Raw genomic sequence first — 16,265 nt, forward strand, 5'->3', positions numbered from 1 at the left:
GTTGGGAAAATTCCATCAGGTACAAGCTTCGGTTCTCATCAACTGCGATTTTGTGTTTTATTTAAAATTAAATGGCACCTTCCTTTTTTTAAAATTAAAAATAAAACAATCTATTCTCGCGGAAGGGATAACAACAGACGGTAAAATTAGCACTGGTACAAACTTCAGTTTCCAACAACTACAATTTTGTATTTTATTAAAAAAAGAGTTAATACTAATTCCCTCGATTATTCTAGCAAGTGATTATAAATCTTTTTAAAATGACGCCTTTTTTAGTTAAAAATAATTAAGTTTTCTCCTCGATGGACCTTCTAACCGATAGGAAAAGTGACATTTTCATTTTATTTATTTATTTTTAAATTAAAAATAATTAAGTTTTTTCCTCGATTATACCTCCCAACCAATAGAAAAAGTGGCCTTCCTTTTTCTTTAAAAAATTTCAAAATAAATAACATTTTCCCTCGGTTGGACCTCCCAACTGATAGGAAAAGTGATGCCTTATTTTTTTTAATTATTTTAAAAATAAAAATAAATAATATTTTCCCTCGGTTAAACCTCCAAACAAATAGGAAAAGTGTGCCAGTTTTTCTTTTCCAAAATAGAACACTAGTTTTCTTCATTTTTGCATTAATGAATATGTCATCGAGTCCTAGACAAACTTCATCTTCTACCTTCAAACTTCATTTTAGAGTTTCAAAAATCCATCTTCTTTTCTTCAACTCGAAGAAAGCAAGAAAAGAAGGAAGGAAACTTGAACCAAACTTGAAGACGGAAGCTCAAACCAAATTCACTGCTTTGACTTCTTCATCATATTTCCGATACGTAAATGCTTTTTCTGTGCATGTAACTTAGCAATGTTAGTTGTTCTTGTTGTGTTAATTAAAATGTTTAATGTTGTTATTATTATTATTATTATTGATATTGAAGGTTTAACATTGTTGTTCTTGAGATTGAAGGTTTAACGTTGTTGTTCTTGAGATTGAAGGTTTAAAGGTTTAATGTTTTTTATGTTAAGTAAAACGTTTAATGTTGTTGTTGTTGTTGAGATTGAAGGTTTAATATTGTTGTTGTTGAGATTGGTGGTTTAAAGGTTTAATGTTGTTGTTGTTGTTGTTGAGATTGAAGATTTAAATTTGTTGTTGTTGTTGTTGAGATTGAAGATTTAAAGGTTTAATTTTGTTCTAGTTGTTGAAAGTTTAATGTTGTTGTTGAAATATTAAAGTTGTTGTTGTGAGTTTGATCCAATATCTCATACTTCGTTATTGGCATTTTGGTGCGGTGAGCGTGGAGAAGATGCCTTCAACAAAGTACGAGACTTTGGATCGAACTGTAGTATGGTTGAAGGGTGGCTTCTTGGTTCGACAGGGTTAAGCATGAAGTCGAAGGTTGTTGAGATGTTGGTGCCGAAATGTGCATGTTGTAGTCGAAGATGGATCTAGCATGCAGGTGTCGAAGATTCTAGGGTTGTTAGCATGTTAAATTAGGTTTTAGTGTTTAAACCCTAATTTGTTAAGTTAACTTGTTTATTAAGTTAGCTTGTGTAATGGGCCTTGTGGAAAAAGCCCATTAGTTAGTATGTTAGGTTTTTTTTATAAATAGCATACTAGTCTCTCATCATTGCATACTGCAAATCTTAATTTAGGGTGAGAGAGGTTATTTGTTATTCTTGTAAACTTGTAATCTTGTTTTCTAAGAGAAAGTAAAAGAATAGCAGTTATAACCAATTCTTATGTTCTTCTTCTTCCTTGTTCTTTATTCTTTCCTTGTTTTATACTTCGTTATTGGCATTAAATTCATAACAGTTGTCATTTTTGTTGTTGTTGAAAGTTTAAAATTGTTGTTATTGTTGTTGAAAGTTTGAAATTGTTGTTATTGTTGTTGTTGTTGTTGTCGTTGTTGTTGTTGTTGTTGTCATTGTTGTTGTTGTTGTTGTCGTTATTGTTGTTGTTGCTAATGTTGTTGTTGTTATTGTATTAACTTATAAAAGTATTGACATCTCTCTTAAAGGTGTAGAAAAATTTTAGTTTAATCTTGGTTGTTAAATGTGTAGCTTATAAATGTTTTGGGTTACTTTTGAAATTATAAGAAAATTTGGTCTTTGATAATTGTAAGAAATTTTTTGAAAACAAAGGTGCTGGAAGTTTTGATATATTTTCAACTTGTAAATACCATAATTTAGCAAAAGTTCTAAAACCGCGTGTGTCTAATTTAATATAGGTATAAATTTATTATAATGTGACTTATCAATATTTTGATATTACAATGTGACATGACAAAGTTGTGAATTTAACAAAATTTTCATTCAAAAATCATGATCTGTGTAGGATTTTGATTTTATTTTTAAAAAAGTCATGGATCGTAATTGGATGAAAGCTAATTGATTAAGTGCAAAGTATGAGAATGAAATGGTTGAACTTCTTCAATTATTTGTAAGAAATCTTCCTAATGATAATGATTTTTTTTGTCGTTGTGTTTTTTTGTGGAAATAATAAAAAAACATGGAAAGAAAGTAATATTGGATCTTCTATGTTGTGATGGAATTTTTCAATATTATACGACATGGACATGGCATGGTGAAGTCACAAAAAACCCTACAACATCATTTAACAAAGATAAAATTGACGTAGACATGGATGATCAACTAGAAGATATGATTTGTGATATTAGAAAAAAATTCTTTTAGGATATCTCATGTGTATGATACTTTATGTAGTGACAATAAATAATTATTATATCTGGGGTGCGTAAATTTTACACGATTGTCAATGGTTTTAAGATTGTTTAATGTGGTGAAAAAAATTGGTAGAAAGATACAAGTTTAACTGAAGAAAATTTCTTTACCCACCTCCCTATGGGGGTCACCCCCTGCGAAATCCCAAAACTACCCCTGCTTCGGAGATGCATCTCCGAAGTTTTTTTTTTTTGAATTTTTTTTGACTTCGGAAATGCATCTCCGAAAACACCAAAAAAGTGGTGTTTTCGGAGATGCATTTCCGAAGTAAAAAAAATTCAAAACCGTGAATATTTCGGAAGTTCATTTCCGAAAATATTGCTGCATATACAATTTTCCCCCCTTCACTATTTCATCATTTTTCTCCAAAACTTCTCCAAACCCTCTCCAAAACCCAATCAATCTCCATCCATTTTTCGTCCTAAAATCAAGTTTCTAACCGTTGATCACGTTAAAGGGAACATAGAAAGCTATGATTTCAGGTAAGCATCTCTCATTTCATCCCCTATTTCACTACATTGATTGATGAATTTTATGCTGAACCTGCTATGGTTCGGAAGTTCATTTCCGAAATATATTACCTAATAAATTTCGGAAATGAACTTCCGAAATATGCCCTGGCAGTTAAAAAAAAACAGTTTTGGCCAATTTTGATAATTTTTGCATATTTTAGGTATGGTGCATCCGGACAACAATGTGCAAGGCAATGACGCAGTAGTTCCGGCAGTTGTCAACGTTAATAACGATTCGGTTATCGAAGTTAATCCTATGATCAATGCGGTCGATGTTCGGCAACAATTTACAAATGATCGGAGCTTCGGTAGTCGCGAACAATTGATTGATTGGGTTCGGAACGAAGCTAGTAAACTTGGATTTGGTATTGTTATTTTAAGGTCCGACAATGGAAATAGTAGGCGGAAAGCTTTCATTGTTTTGAATTGCGAACGGGGTGGGAGTTATGCACAATTAAACCGGGTTCTAAAACACGAAGACACGGGATCGAGAAAGTGTGGGTGTCCGTTTAAGTTGCGCGCGACTCGGAGGGTCGATGATTTATGGCGTTTAACCGTAATTTGTGGAATTCATAATCATCCCTTGGAGGCCAAGTTACACGGACATCCAATGGCGTGTCGTTTGTCCCGCGAAGAGAAAAATTTGATATCGGATTTAACGATAGTCAAAGTGGCGCCTCGCAACATACTTGCCGATTTGAAGCGTAAAAAACCGGATAGCGTTTCAAATATCAAGCAAGTTTACAATGAACGGCACTATCTCAAAGTTTTGAAAATGGGCCCTCGGTCGGAAATGCAACAACTTTTGAAACTATTGGGTGATAACAAATATGTGTCAAGCTTTCTGAACGTCCGAGGACAAAGTTACGGTGCGTGATATTTTTTGGACTCATCCCGAAAGTATCAAATTATTCAACACATTTCCAACCGTTCTTATCATGGATTCGACGTACAAGACAAACAAATATAGGCTTCCTCTTCTAGAGATAGTGGGTGTGACCTCGACGGACAAGACTTATTCGGTCGGGTTTGCTTTTTTGGAGTGTGAAAAAGAAGAAAACTTTACATGGGCTTTAGGCATATGCAAGTCTTTGTTAGTTGATCAAAAGTGTATGCCAAACGTCATTGTCACCGACTGGGACAATGCTTTGATGAATGCGGTCGATACCGTCTTCCCGACATCGACCGCGTTACTTTGCCGGTATCACATAACTTGCAACGTGAGAAGTAAGTTAAAACCCGCGGTTGGGACAAAAGATAGGCCGGATGAAAATGGTAAAGTAATCAAAGCCGGTGTTGTGGTTGATAGGATAATGGCGGCATAGAGGGAAATTTTGGATGCATACTCCGAAGAGGTGTATACCGAGAAATTGGTACACTTTAGGTCTTTGTGTGGTTCCATTAAGACTTTTTGTCATTACGTCGAATCCACCATTCTTGACAAAGTTAGAGAAAAAGTCGTGTGCGCTTGGACAAATCGAGTTAGACATCTAGGTTGCACCACGACTATCCGAGTTGAATCCGCACATGCGGTCTTCAAGAGGTGGTTGGGTGATAGCAAGGGAGATTTGTGTCGGGGATGGGACACCGTGAACCAAATGCTTGAAAATCAACACAATGGAATTCAAACATCGTTCGGTCGGAGCAAGACGGTTATGGAACACCAGTATAAGGGACAAATTTTATTCTCCCAATTGATTTACAACATATCCCGATCGGGTTTCAATTTTTTGTTTCATGAAGCGAAGCGGTCGGAGACCACGGGGCCGGATAGTTCTTTATGTGGGTGTACCATTATAAATACATACGGCCTTCCATGTGCTTGTATACTTGCAAAAAAGAAGAAGTTGAATTCACCAATACGCATGGATGAGGTAGCCGACCATTGGAAGAAGCTTCGTTTTGATGATTTTGACCCGTCGAAAGAAAATGACTCCAAAATCACCATCTCCGATGAGTTGGAAGTGATAATGGAGAAGTTTGCTAATGCAGATGACACAACGAAAATGCACATTAAAGAACAATTACGAAAAATTGCATTTTCGGAGACCACCGACTTGAAACCGCCATCTCAACCGGTTAAAACGAAAGGTGCACCGAAAAAGTCCAAAATTACACAAGATGACACGTCAACAAAACGATCTCCTTCCTACTTTGAACATGTTGATGCATCGTTCCCGGATTCACCGACGCCGAAGTCCAAGTGTAGTGGTAACAAAGGAGCCCGTATTTTGAAGCCACCTCGCACACCACCGATCAAAAAATCACCCATTGTCTACATTGATGAAATGCCACTTTTTATGCACAAATATATCGATAACATCCTTGATGTCGGAGGCGACGACAATTGTGGATATCGGGCCGTTGCGGGTTCGCTCGGTAAAGGGGAAAATAATCACACTTTAGTCTGACGGGAACTTATTGCGGAGTTGACTTCGTATCGGGACATCTACGGCCGACTATATGAAAATCAAGAAAAGTTTGCGAAAATTCATGACTCACTTGTTCCATCACTTACCGGTATCGCTCCGGTTTCGAAGTGGATGTCATTCTCCAATATGGGTCATCTAATAGCAAGTGCATATGATATGGTGTGTGTCGATTTGACGAGGTTTGGACTAAGTGAGACTTTCTTTCCACTTCATAGTCGACCGCCGTTGGATGCGTCGAGCCGGATCATATGTATCGGGTATCTACGATCGCGGCACTTCGTCCAAGTGTTTTTGAAACCGGGGTGTCCTATACCGGCTACTTCTTGTCAATGGACGACGCATCGTTCAAATGAGGCGGAGACTTGGCCGGATCCTTTCGTTTCAAGAATGACGAAGTTTGAAGAAATGATGCGCGAGCAAAATAGAGAGCGGTCGAAGAACGTACCTATTTTGGACTTAGGATCCACCGATTGGTTCGGTGAATTTTAGTTTGTTTCGGATCGTTTTTTTGTTTGTAATGACCGTTTTTGTATGTATTGTTGATTATCATGTAAAATCGGACCGATTCAATACATATATAATATAAGTATGTTTTATGTCATCATTGGCTAATTTATGTGTATTTTGAATTCCTTTTGTATTTTTTACACAAAACACTAAGCAATCAACAAAATGCAAAATTTAGTTCTGTTTTTTGCATAATTCGGAAATGAACTTCCGAAATATGCTAGTCTGCCTCCAATTTTCGGAAGTTCATTTCCGAAAAGTCCACTGAGGCAGGATAAGATTTGTTGGGCCATCATTGCTCCAATAAGTCTATAAATACAACACACTCTTCTTCATCCTCTTCACACCACAAAACACAAATGACACAAACCTACCCCCACCTAGCATTCGTCTACTTTGAAACTGGCTACCCGATGTCGTTCCAATTTCGCTTCTCGCGCGACACGCCGTTTGCGGAGTTGATAACGTCGCTCAACACGCTTTTGCACTATCCCGAGAATCGAAAGGTCGTCAAGCTTGAGTACCGCTCGCCATCGCTTAACGACGAGGGAGACATTGAGTTCACACCTTTTGAGATCAAGAACGACGAAGATTTAGCGGTTTTGTGGACAACGTTCGACCGATTTTCTTCGAAGGGCCCGATCGAGTTGGACGCGAAACTTCAAAGATCGGCGGACGACGTTATCAAAATGTTGACTCATCCCCACCTACCCGTGTTTAACAATATGTAACTTTAATCTTATGTAATGTGATCGATGTAATCTTCATCCGATTAAATAAAGCGGATCGTTATTGTTTGTTATTTTTCTTCTGTCCAGACCTTATTTCGGAAGTACATTTCCGAATTTCTCCAAGGGGGGGTGAATTCGGAGATGAACTTCCGAATACACCAATTTTCTGAAAAACAACTTTATTTCGGAGATGCATCTCCGAAATCAATATTTTATAATAAAAAAACACCTTTTCGGAGATACATTTCCGAAAACACCTTTTTTTTCAAAAAAAGTTTGTTTTCGAAAATGAACTTCCGAAACTAGGGGTATTTTGGTAAATTCACCGGAGGTGGCCAAGAAGATTAGGAGGTGGGTGAAGAAATTTCCTAACTGAATTGCTTGAATTATTTAAATATAGGATTCCAAAAGATAACACGTTGTTGAATTGTAATTATGAGGCTAAGAAAATTGTGTCCAATGGGTATGGACTATATAAAAATAAATGAATATCGAAATGATTGCATATTATACAAGAAATAGTATGAAAAATTGAATCAATGCTTGACGTGTGAGGAGCCATGATACAAGTTTAAGGACAATGGTGTTGATGATGGTGTAAGCACAAAAGATCTTCCTGCAAGGGAGATATGGTACCTACCAAAAATTAAAAATTTCAAGAGATATTTTTATAATGTAAATTCAAAAAATAATATTAGATGACATGCATATAAAAGAAAATGTGATGGAAAAATTCGCCATATAGCCAATTCTTTACAATGGCAGAATAATATTTGTTGTTTTTGGATTTCAGCCCTGAGCCAAGAAATCTTAGGTTTGGATTTTTCACTGATGGAATGAACCCATTTAGTAATATAAGTATTAACCATTCTTCATTTCTTATTCTTCTCATAATTTATAACTTATTTCAGAAGTTGTGCATGAAACACAAATATATGATGTTATCTGTGGTGATTTCAGGTCCAAGACAATCAGGAGACGCCATAAATGTTTATATAAGTCAATTGAGTGAAGAGTAAAGAGTTTTCTAGAATGAAGACAATGATGTTCATGATACATATTTGGATAAAAATGCATACAATGTTATTTTGCATAATTAATTACTTTTCTGCATATGATAATTTATCTACATACAACGTTAGGGACATAAAACATGTCTTAAATGTGAAGCTGATACATACCACCACCAACTATAGAATGAAAAATAATATTGCTTACCTTGGGTATAAAAATTATGAGACCCAATCATGCGTATCATAGGTTCCTGAAGACTTTTAATGGAGAGTAGAAGCTTGATATGGCTCCAACGCCCTTAATAGGGGAGGAAATTTATCAACGATAACAACAAGTTAATATTGTATTTGGAAAGAACCAAGAGGAAATGGTAAATAAAAATACATGAAAAATAAGTCGGTGTTCTTTGATCTTCCATATTGATCTAACCTCAACGTAAGACATTGTCTCAGTGTGATGCATGTGGAGAGAAATGTGTGTGATAGTGTAATAGGATCACTTCCCAACACTCAAGGTAAGGCAAAAGATGATAATAATACTCGTCTAGATATGAAGGACATGAGTATACGACAAGAGTTAGATAAAAAAAAATAGTGAAAGAATATCTTTTCCCCCAGCAAGTCACACCCTATCTAAAAAAGAAAGAAAAAAATTGCGAGTGCTTCTAGGGTATTAAACGTGAATGCCACAACAGTCCATCTTAGATGCAAATTGGTGAAACGTAAACTTAACGTAATGAAAACAATGATAAAGAAAGCAGTTGTATAAAGTACAACACCACTCTTTGAGATGGATTGCAAGAGCATAAAAATGTTTCTTGGTTGATTTGTTAATATAATTTATTCGCTAGTAATTACTAAAATTATTTGCTTCAATGAATGCTTATTAAAATAGAATTTCATCTAACCTTTGTCATTTTATACAAGAAACAAATACATGGGAACACCGTTGAGTTTGAAAAGCATCTGGGTGTGTAAAAAATACTTAAAATTTGAGCTTCAACAACTAATGTGTTAAAGAGTGTTGAAAAACATGTATGATGATGAGTAAGCTTAAAAATTTATCAACAAATTTGATGTTTTATAGATTGAACTAATATAAAAGAAAGTGTCGATTGAAGAACTAAAAGAATTATCTATTCAACGAGGTTGGTTTATTCTATGTTTTTTAAATTTATGGTTCAGAATGATCTAAATAAGGTGATTTTCGTTAAAGTAAAATTTCATCATATAAATTTATTTTTGGTTAATAATCCCAGTTGAAGAAAAAAGTGATACATTTTTCAATATTTATCAGTAGTTCGAGAAAAAAGTGATGCACTTTCTTTAACAACCTATATTACATCGAACATCCAACCGAGATAAAATCTCTTTCTCAAACAAAATGATACATGTTTGATTATGCGGTAAAATAAATTAATTTTGATTGAATCAAATTGGCCTTTATTTGGCCTATATGTTAATTTAAAAGTTCATCATTAAATGACTTTATCCGCATACAAGTCGTCTAATATTATATAGTGCATTATTTATCATTATCACAAAAGGAATATTATCCATTAGGTATCTAAATATTTAATTATATAAAACAAATTAAGGCCCACGTGCAATAACAAACAAAGGGAACAGAGATTAAAAAATATGAAAAACAAAGGCTTTGAATATATTCATTTGTTTATAACGTCCATTGGCATAACTCAAAAATCCATGAAGTTTCACCGAAGTGACCTCAAAAGGAATATTAATTTAAAAATGAATAACACCACGCGGTTCAAATGTCAGTTTCTTAATAAACAATTCAATAGTTGCTGTATATAAATAAATAAAGTATACCACAATATTCTCAACACTCACTGTTAGATCTAAAACACCATTACACTCATTCAAAAAATGGCTTCCACCACCAATGACTCAGATTTAGCATATTTGTAACACATTCAACAATACCTTCTTTGCGATGATTCCAGCCTTCTAACATCTGGCCAACCTTTCCCAAGTCTTAAAAGTGCACTACAGGAAAAAAAGGCCTCCTGCCACGCCCAGAAAACCGAGGCTATATGCAAAATAACCGTGGCGTAACGCTTACGCCACGATTTGGCCACGGAAATCCAACTGTGGAGTATACGGCCGTGGCCTAAAGTAAAGTCCACGGTTTTTTGGTATAGACCACGCCTTTTTTACAACCGTGGCATTTTTAGGCCACGGTTTAGGTAGCTTGATTAAGGCCGCGGTTTGATCTTGCCATGACTTAAAAACTGTGGCTTTATGGTAAAGCCACGGTTTCATTTTAACGTTTACGACACAGTATTGGTTCAGGATATAGCCACGGTTTGGTTATGACCACCTATTTAAAACCGTTGTTATATGTTATGCATTTTAAACCATTTATTTGCCACGGTTTATTTCATGTTATGCATTCTAAACCATTTATCTGCCACGGTTTATTTCTTTATCATTACATAAATATATATATATATATATATATATATATATATATATATATATATATATATTTATATATATATATTTATATATATATATATATATATATATATATATATATATATATATATATATATATGTATAAATATATATATCAATATTAAATTAACAATGAAATTAACATTAATAGTAGTTCATCCACTAATAATAGTTGGATACTAAGTTTTTCATCCCAAATTCAAAATCAAAACAACCATATTAAGTTGATCCATGATCCCTACACTATTTAAGTTGTACCACCACAAGTTTCTCTCAAAATGGAGTCATCCCAAAATAACCAAAAAAAGTTCTAAAAACTGGGCTAGATAACATAAAACAACTATTCTTCTTGATCTTCTCCTTGCTCTTCTTCCACATCTTCTGAACAACCACCTTCTTCAACATCTTCAGCATAACCTCCTTCCACATCTTCATGATCATCACAAGCTTCTTCCATATCTTCATCACAATCTGCTTCCTCTCCACCCTACAATAAACATAACATCATTCAACATTCATAAGTGTACTAGTCATGGTTGTGTAAAATAGAATCATGAATCAAAAGACAGTTTTAGGCCATCACCACCAGAATCATGCATACACCTATTTCAGAATCGTTTCCCTATTTCATACACACATTTCAGAATCAAATCAATGGAAATATAGAATTCTTACAAACTGAAATAAAACAGAAGAACTCACTTAAGAATTATCTCTATCAATCAATGGAAATATAGAATTCTTACAAACTGAAATAAAATAATCAATTAAACAAGTTGGTCCATCAAGGCGCAAGGGCTTGAATTCAGTAAGTATATCCTAAGTTAGAACCCACTTTTACTCCATTTCATTTGGTCATTTTTATTCTAGTTAAGCCAAATGTAATAGTTTAAATATGAGTTCTATTCTTATCTTTACTTCTATATAGTTAAGAGATATGATTTGCTAAACAAGCAAGTACAGATCTTAATAGATTCTCCAGAAATGCACTCCAAAGACCTACTTTGTCATTGTCACCCTACTTTGTTAGACCTATAAAATAAAGCACAGAAACAACATTTCGAGTAAACACTTAATGTAATCCCTGCACTTGTTCATCCATGATAACCATACAATTTCAAAAATTCAGTGATAATTCAGTTTCTTAATGTGATCCCTATACAGTTTCTAATTCTTGATAATTGATCAGTTTCTAATTCAGTGCCCTATACACTTTCAGAAAACACTTGCCATCAAATTAGTGCCCTATACAGTTTCTAATTCAGTGCCCTATGCACTTGTTCCTCCATGATAACCATGCAATTTCAGAAAACACTTGATAATTCAATTCCCTAAACAGTGCCATATGCTGCGATTTTTGTAGTTTAGAGTATACCTGTTCGCAATGCGGAATATGAGTTGATGCAGACGAATGTGGATCAGCAGGAGCAGCAGTAGAACTAATGGAACAACCCATAGCACTTGCCATCAAATTAGAGATCTCGTCGTCGCTCATATGTGGGTTTTGTTGCTTCATCATTGTCTTAAATAGCGCCTTCATACCATCCATCTCCCTCTTCATGCCAGCCACTTCATCATTATGTTGCCTTTTAATAACCAGAATTTCTTCTTTTCTTTTAAGCATGGTAGGTGTTATTGTTCTTCCATAGCAACGAACTCGTCCAGATTTTTCTTTCCCAAACAAGGAGTTAAATGTCTCAGATTCAGTTGAATTCTGAACTGATTCTTGAAGCTTAGACTAATTAAAAAATATTCACATTAGAAAATATTCACATTATAAAAATAAATGATTAAAGGCAAATGTTGATTAAAGGCATAATCTGCCTGGCTTACAATTACACTTGAAGTTTCCTCATCCGGCTGTTTTCCTTTTCGACTTTGTCGAGTCTCAATGAACATCTCTGCCTGGCTAACTTCCTTTCCGTCCTCTTTCTTAGCACGCTACATTGGTTGATAATAAACACATCAAAATATGAATCACTCAACCAATACATAATTGTAAATTGAAGGATGTATGAACACCCTACCAGTTTTGCACGAATCCTCGCAAAGTTTGTTGGGCCCATCCGATGCATATACTTTTGCTTAGCTCTGTTCACAGCATTGATTTTGCTAATTTTCTACATTCAGAAACAGCAAAATTAGGGACAGCAAATGTTAAATTACAGAATTAAATATTAGGGACAACATTGATCAATTGCTAATTGTTATCTTACTTGGATGTTATTGTTCTTCCAATAGGATATCAATTGCTTGAAATGAACTTCAGGTACGGTCTGGGGACGATGCTTCAATCTTTCACTCATAGTAGTGTACTTTAAAAAACAACTCTTTTTGAGATCTTTCTTGAAATGCCTCCAAGCATCATTAATGCGAGAGAAAACCGCTCTACGTCCATTTTCAGGGATAATGAATTTATCCTACAACAAAAAAGGAAATTAGTGACAAGTAAATAAGGAACACAACTTATGTTTAGATTCACACAGTGACAAATTCCCACTTACAGTGACAAATTCCCATATACGGTCCTTGTTTGCTTTCTTCAAAGCTTTGAAGTTAGTAAAAACTAAGGGACACAAGTCTGAATTCCTTGCGACAGTGCCAAGGAAACAACTCAAATCTGTCACGGTTCGATCATTGGGTCCAATAGGTTCTCCATCATCGTCTAAGACCACCTCTTCACGATCCACACTCTTTCTAGCATGGATTTTCAAACATTTAGTTGGTCCACGTGTCCTTTTCTTACTTGCCCCTGTGTTAGATAAAATATAATTAGCATGGGATATAAATTTGAATGAAACAATAATAAAGAATAATGCATGACACGAAGCTTAGTACGTACCTTCAGTTTGTTTACTTCCATTTTGCTGAGTGTTTTCCTCTTCACCCATCATATTTTCTTCTTCCTCAAGATTCTCACATTCATCTTCTTCACTATTTTCCCCATTTTCTTTGAGGAATTCTTCAATGGATGTCGATTTACACATTGGGCTTTGTTTTGTCTTCTTCAAGCCACTTCCTTGCCCTGTCCCGGAATTTCCATCGACTTCTATCATTGCCCTTTTCATACGATTCTTGTTTGACCTTGAATCGGCAGTGTCAGCCACCCGTTTCTCCTTAGGTTGCTGCTTTGCACTTGAAGTATTCTGCTTATCATTTCCTTGCTGCTTTGCACTTGAAGAAAGTTGCTGAGACGCAATTGAAGGACGTTTCTGATTCGCACTCGAAGCTTGTTGCTTAGCACTTGAAACTTGTTGCTTAGCGCTTGAAACTTGTTGTTTAGCACTTGAAACTTGTTGCTGCTTTGCACTTCCTTGTTGCTGCTTTGCACTTGCACTTGAAGGATTCTGCTTATCATTTCCTTGTTGCTGCCTGGTCCTTGAATCAACAATTTCAGGCCCTATTTTTTTAGCAAGTTGCTGCCTGGTCCTTGAAGCAATTTCAGGCCCTGTTTTGGGATTCACTTGCTGCATGGTCCTTGAATCAGTACATTCAGCCCCTACTTTTCTGGGAGTTGTCTGCCTTGTCCTCATTTTGGTTGGATAAAACACATCGGCCGAACTATCAATCTTTGAAGCAGCAGTTTCAAACTTAGATAAGTTGAATAGTTCCCTAGATGCAGGCACAAAAGGAGGTCGGATGCCCACTTTACTAGTTCCTTCACGGTTATTATTATTTACCATCTCGCATTTGATATCATACTTCTTAGCCAATTCAGCACTGGATCTAAATAGAGGCAACCGAAAATTGGCGGTAACTTGTTCACCCTTTTGTGCGGCAGCCGTCTTCTTTTGCAAGTTTGAAACCTTCTTCATTTTCTGTTAACATGGAAAATATTAAAAGAAACAAAGTTTAACCAATCAGCACTAATTTGCAATATTCAAACGGTTAACAATAACTCACAAATTACTGGACATGAAGATAAATTACATATGATTCAAAACATAGTGGATTTACAAAAACAGAAATGAAATAGATTCAACACATAGTGGATTTACAAAAACAGAAATGAAATAGATTCAACACATCCAATCAGTTACATCAGAAATTCTAATGATATTGTCATTCTCCTAATGAAAACAGCTCATAAAACCAATACATGAAAAGTTCAAATGGAAAATAAAAAAGAAATGTATTACACCAGAAATGAAATAGATTGACATTAGTCCATGAAATCAAATAGGGTATCATCATAATCAAAATCCTCTCCATCACTTTCAGCTTCATTCATTTCATAGGGTGTTTCAGCTATTGTTGCAGGTATGTCTTCCCTAACCCAATTTAATTCACCATCACCATCACTATTTTCTCCACTTTCAGCTTGTAAGTTTGACGGGTCAGCAATGTTAAAGAAATCTCGTGGAACTGTTTGCAGAGCATAATGCCGGTTTGGATCAAAAGGGTCTTGGATATAGTAACATTGATGAACTTGAGAAGGTAGCACAAATGGATCATTCTGATAAATTTTCTTATTGAAACGCACACAAGTAAGTCCGTATTTGTCTTTTTCAACCTCAAACCAATCGCACTTAAACAATACAAAGTTGAAATTTCCATAGTAGTATAACTCAATTATATCAACAATGGTTCCATAATATGTGATGGGTTCTGTCCTAGGATTTCCATCCTTGGAGCTAGCGAAACTTGAAGTTAGTGAAACTAAAGTTACGCCAGAATTTTGAGTTTTGCGATTTGTATCTCGTTTCCTAGTATGGAACCTATATCCATTAATGACATAACCTGGATACCTCTTTGCAACAAAATTAGGACCTCTAGAAAGTTTTTCAAGTTGTAATGGCACATCATCATTCTGGGCACGAGTTTTAAACCATTCACTAAATTCTTTACTTTGAGTTTTGGCCTTGGTCCACTTCCTTTTGTTAGTGTTTGAATTAACACTTTGATCATGCTCACTACAAAAGTCAACAAATTATATGTTAACATATCTCTAATCTTAGGATTAGTAGATAAATACATAGGAGGACAAATAGTTATTGTACTACCTGATGTAAATTTGAACTTCATTGCAATTGAATAAGATGTATCGATGGGCATCATCCTTTGATTTCACATCAAGATGAAAGGGTTTGCCTGCCCCCCCTAAAGGACGACCGGCAGTTGTAAAGTAATCATCTGGATCTGTTTCAAGTGAATCGGTAACATCATAATTCCGACTCTTCCTATTAAACCTTGTATCTACATTGCTATGCAAATACCTTGAGCAAAATGTTATAGCTTCTTCAGCCAGATACCCCTTGGCAATAGAACCTTCAGGATAAGCTCTATTGCGGACATAGTTCTTAAGTTTACACAAGTATCTTTCGGTGGGATACATCCATCGAAATTGAACAGGACCACCCAATCTAACTTCATTTACAAGGTGAATAGGCAAGTGAACCATTATGTCAAAGAAACTTGGAGGAAATATCATCTCCAACTGACAAAGTATCTCTGCAATCTCATTTTCTAGGTAATCTAAATCTTCCACTTGTATAACTTTCTGACATAGAGAGCGGAAAAAGGAACCAAGACGAATTAGTGGGGTTGCCACCTCCTTGGGCATTGTGCTTCTTACTGCGATTTGCAACAAATAGTGTAACATGAAATGCGCATCATGGCTCTTGTAACCAGATATTTTTTTGTCACCAACTTGTACACATTTTGAAATATTTGATGCAGTCCCATCTGGTAACTTGGCAGCCTTTATAACTCCACAAAAAATTGACTTCTCGTGCGGAGTCATTGAGAAACACGCTTTTGCAAACTCTGAACGTCCTCCACCAATCTCCCTTGGATGAAGTTTTTCTCTAATTCCCATTTCTTGCAAATCATAACGGGCTTTAATATGATCTTTTGTC

At 35.4% G+C, this 16,265-nt stretch overlaps 1 protein-coding gene across 1 annotated transcript; it reads right to left on the reverse strand.

Annotated features, from left to right (window-relative positions):
- Positions 1–10,747: 10,747 nt before the first annotated feature.
- On the reverse strand, positions 10,748–14,222 carry LOC131614527 (uncharacterized). Its single transcript, XM_058886099.1, has 7 exons — positions 13,250–14,222; positions 12,912–13,159; positions 12,624–12,827; positions 12,435–12,527; positions 12,241–12,348; positions 11,783–12,145; positions 10,748–10,894 (listed from the first exon to the last, which is right to left on the reverse strand). The coding sequence occupies exons 1-7, from the start codon at positions 14,220–14,222 to the stop codon at positions 10,748–10,750; spliced, it is 2,136 nt and encodes a 711-aa protein (XP_058742082.1).
- Between the last annotated feature and the right edge of the window lie 2,043 nt (positions 14,223–16,265).

This window comes from Vicia villosa, linkage group LG6, assembly GCF_029867415.1.
Source record: "Vicia villosa cultivar HV-30 ecotype Madison, WI linkage group LG6, Vvil1.0, whole genome shotgun sequence".
Taxonomy (NCBI): domain Eukaryota; kingdom Viridiplantae; phylum Streptophyta; class Magnoliopsida; order Fabales; family Fabaceae; genus Vicia; species Vicia villosa.

What these genes read in the sequence shown, in the direction of transcription:
- LOC131614527 (XM_058886099.1), bottom strand. Translation starts at nt 14,222, where the DNA reads ATGAAGAAGGTTTCAAACTTGCAAAAGAAGACGGCTGCCGCACAAAAG. An exon ending in TGGAAGTAAACAAACTGAAG is followed by an intron (nt 13,160 to 13,249) that starts GTACGTACTAAG and finishes TATCTAACACAG; the next exon opens with GGGCAAGTAAGAAAAGGACA. An exon ending in CGAGGATTCGTGCAAAACTG is followed by an intron (nt 12,349 to 12,434) that starts GTAGGGTGTTCA and finishes CAACCAATGTAG; the next exon opens with CGTGCTAAGAAAGAGGACGG.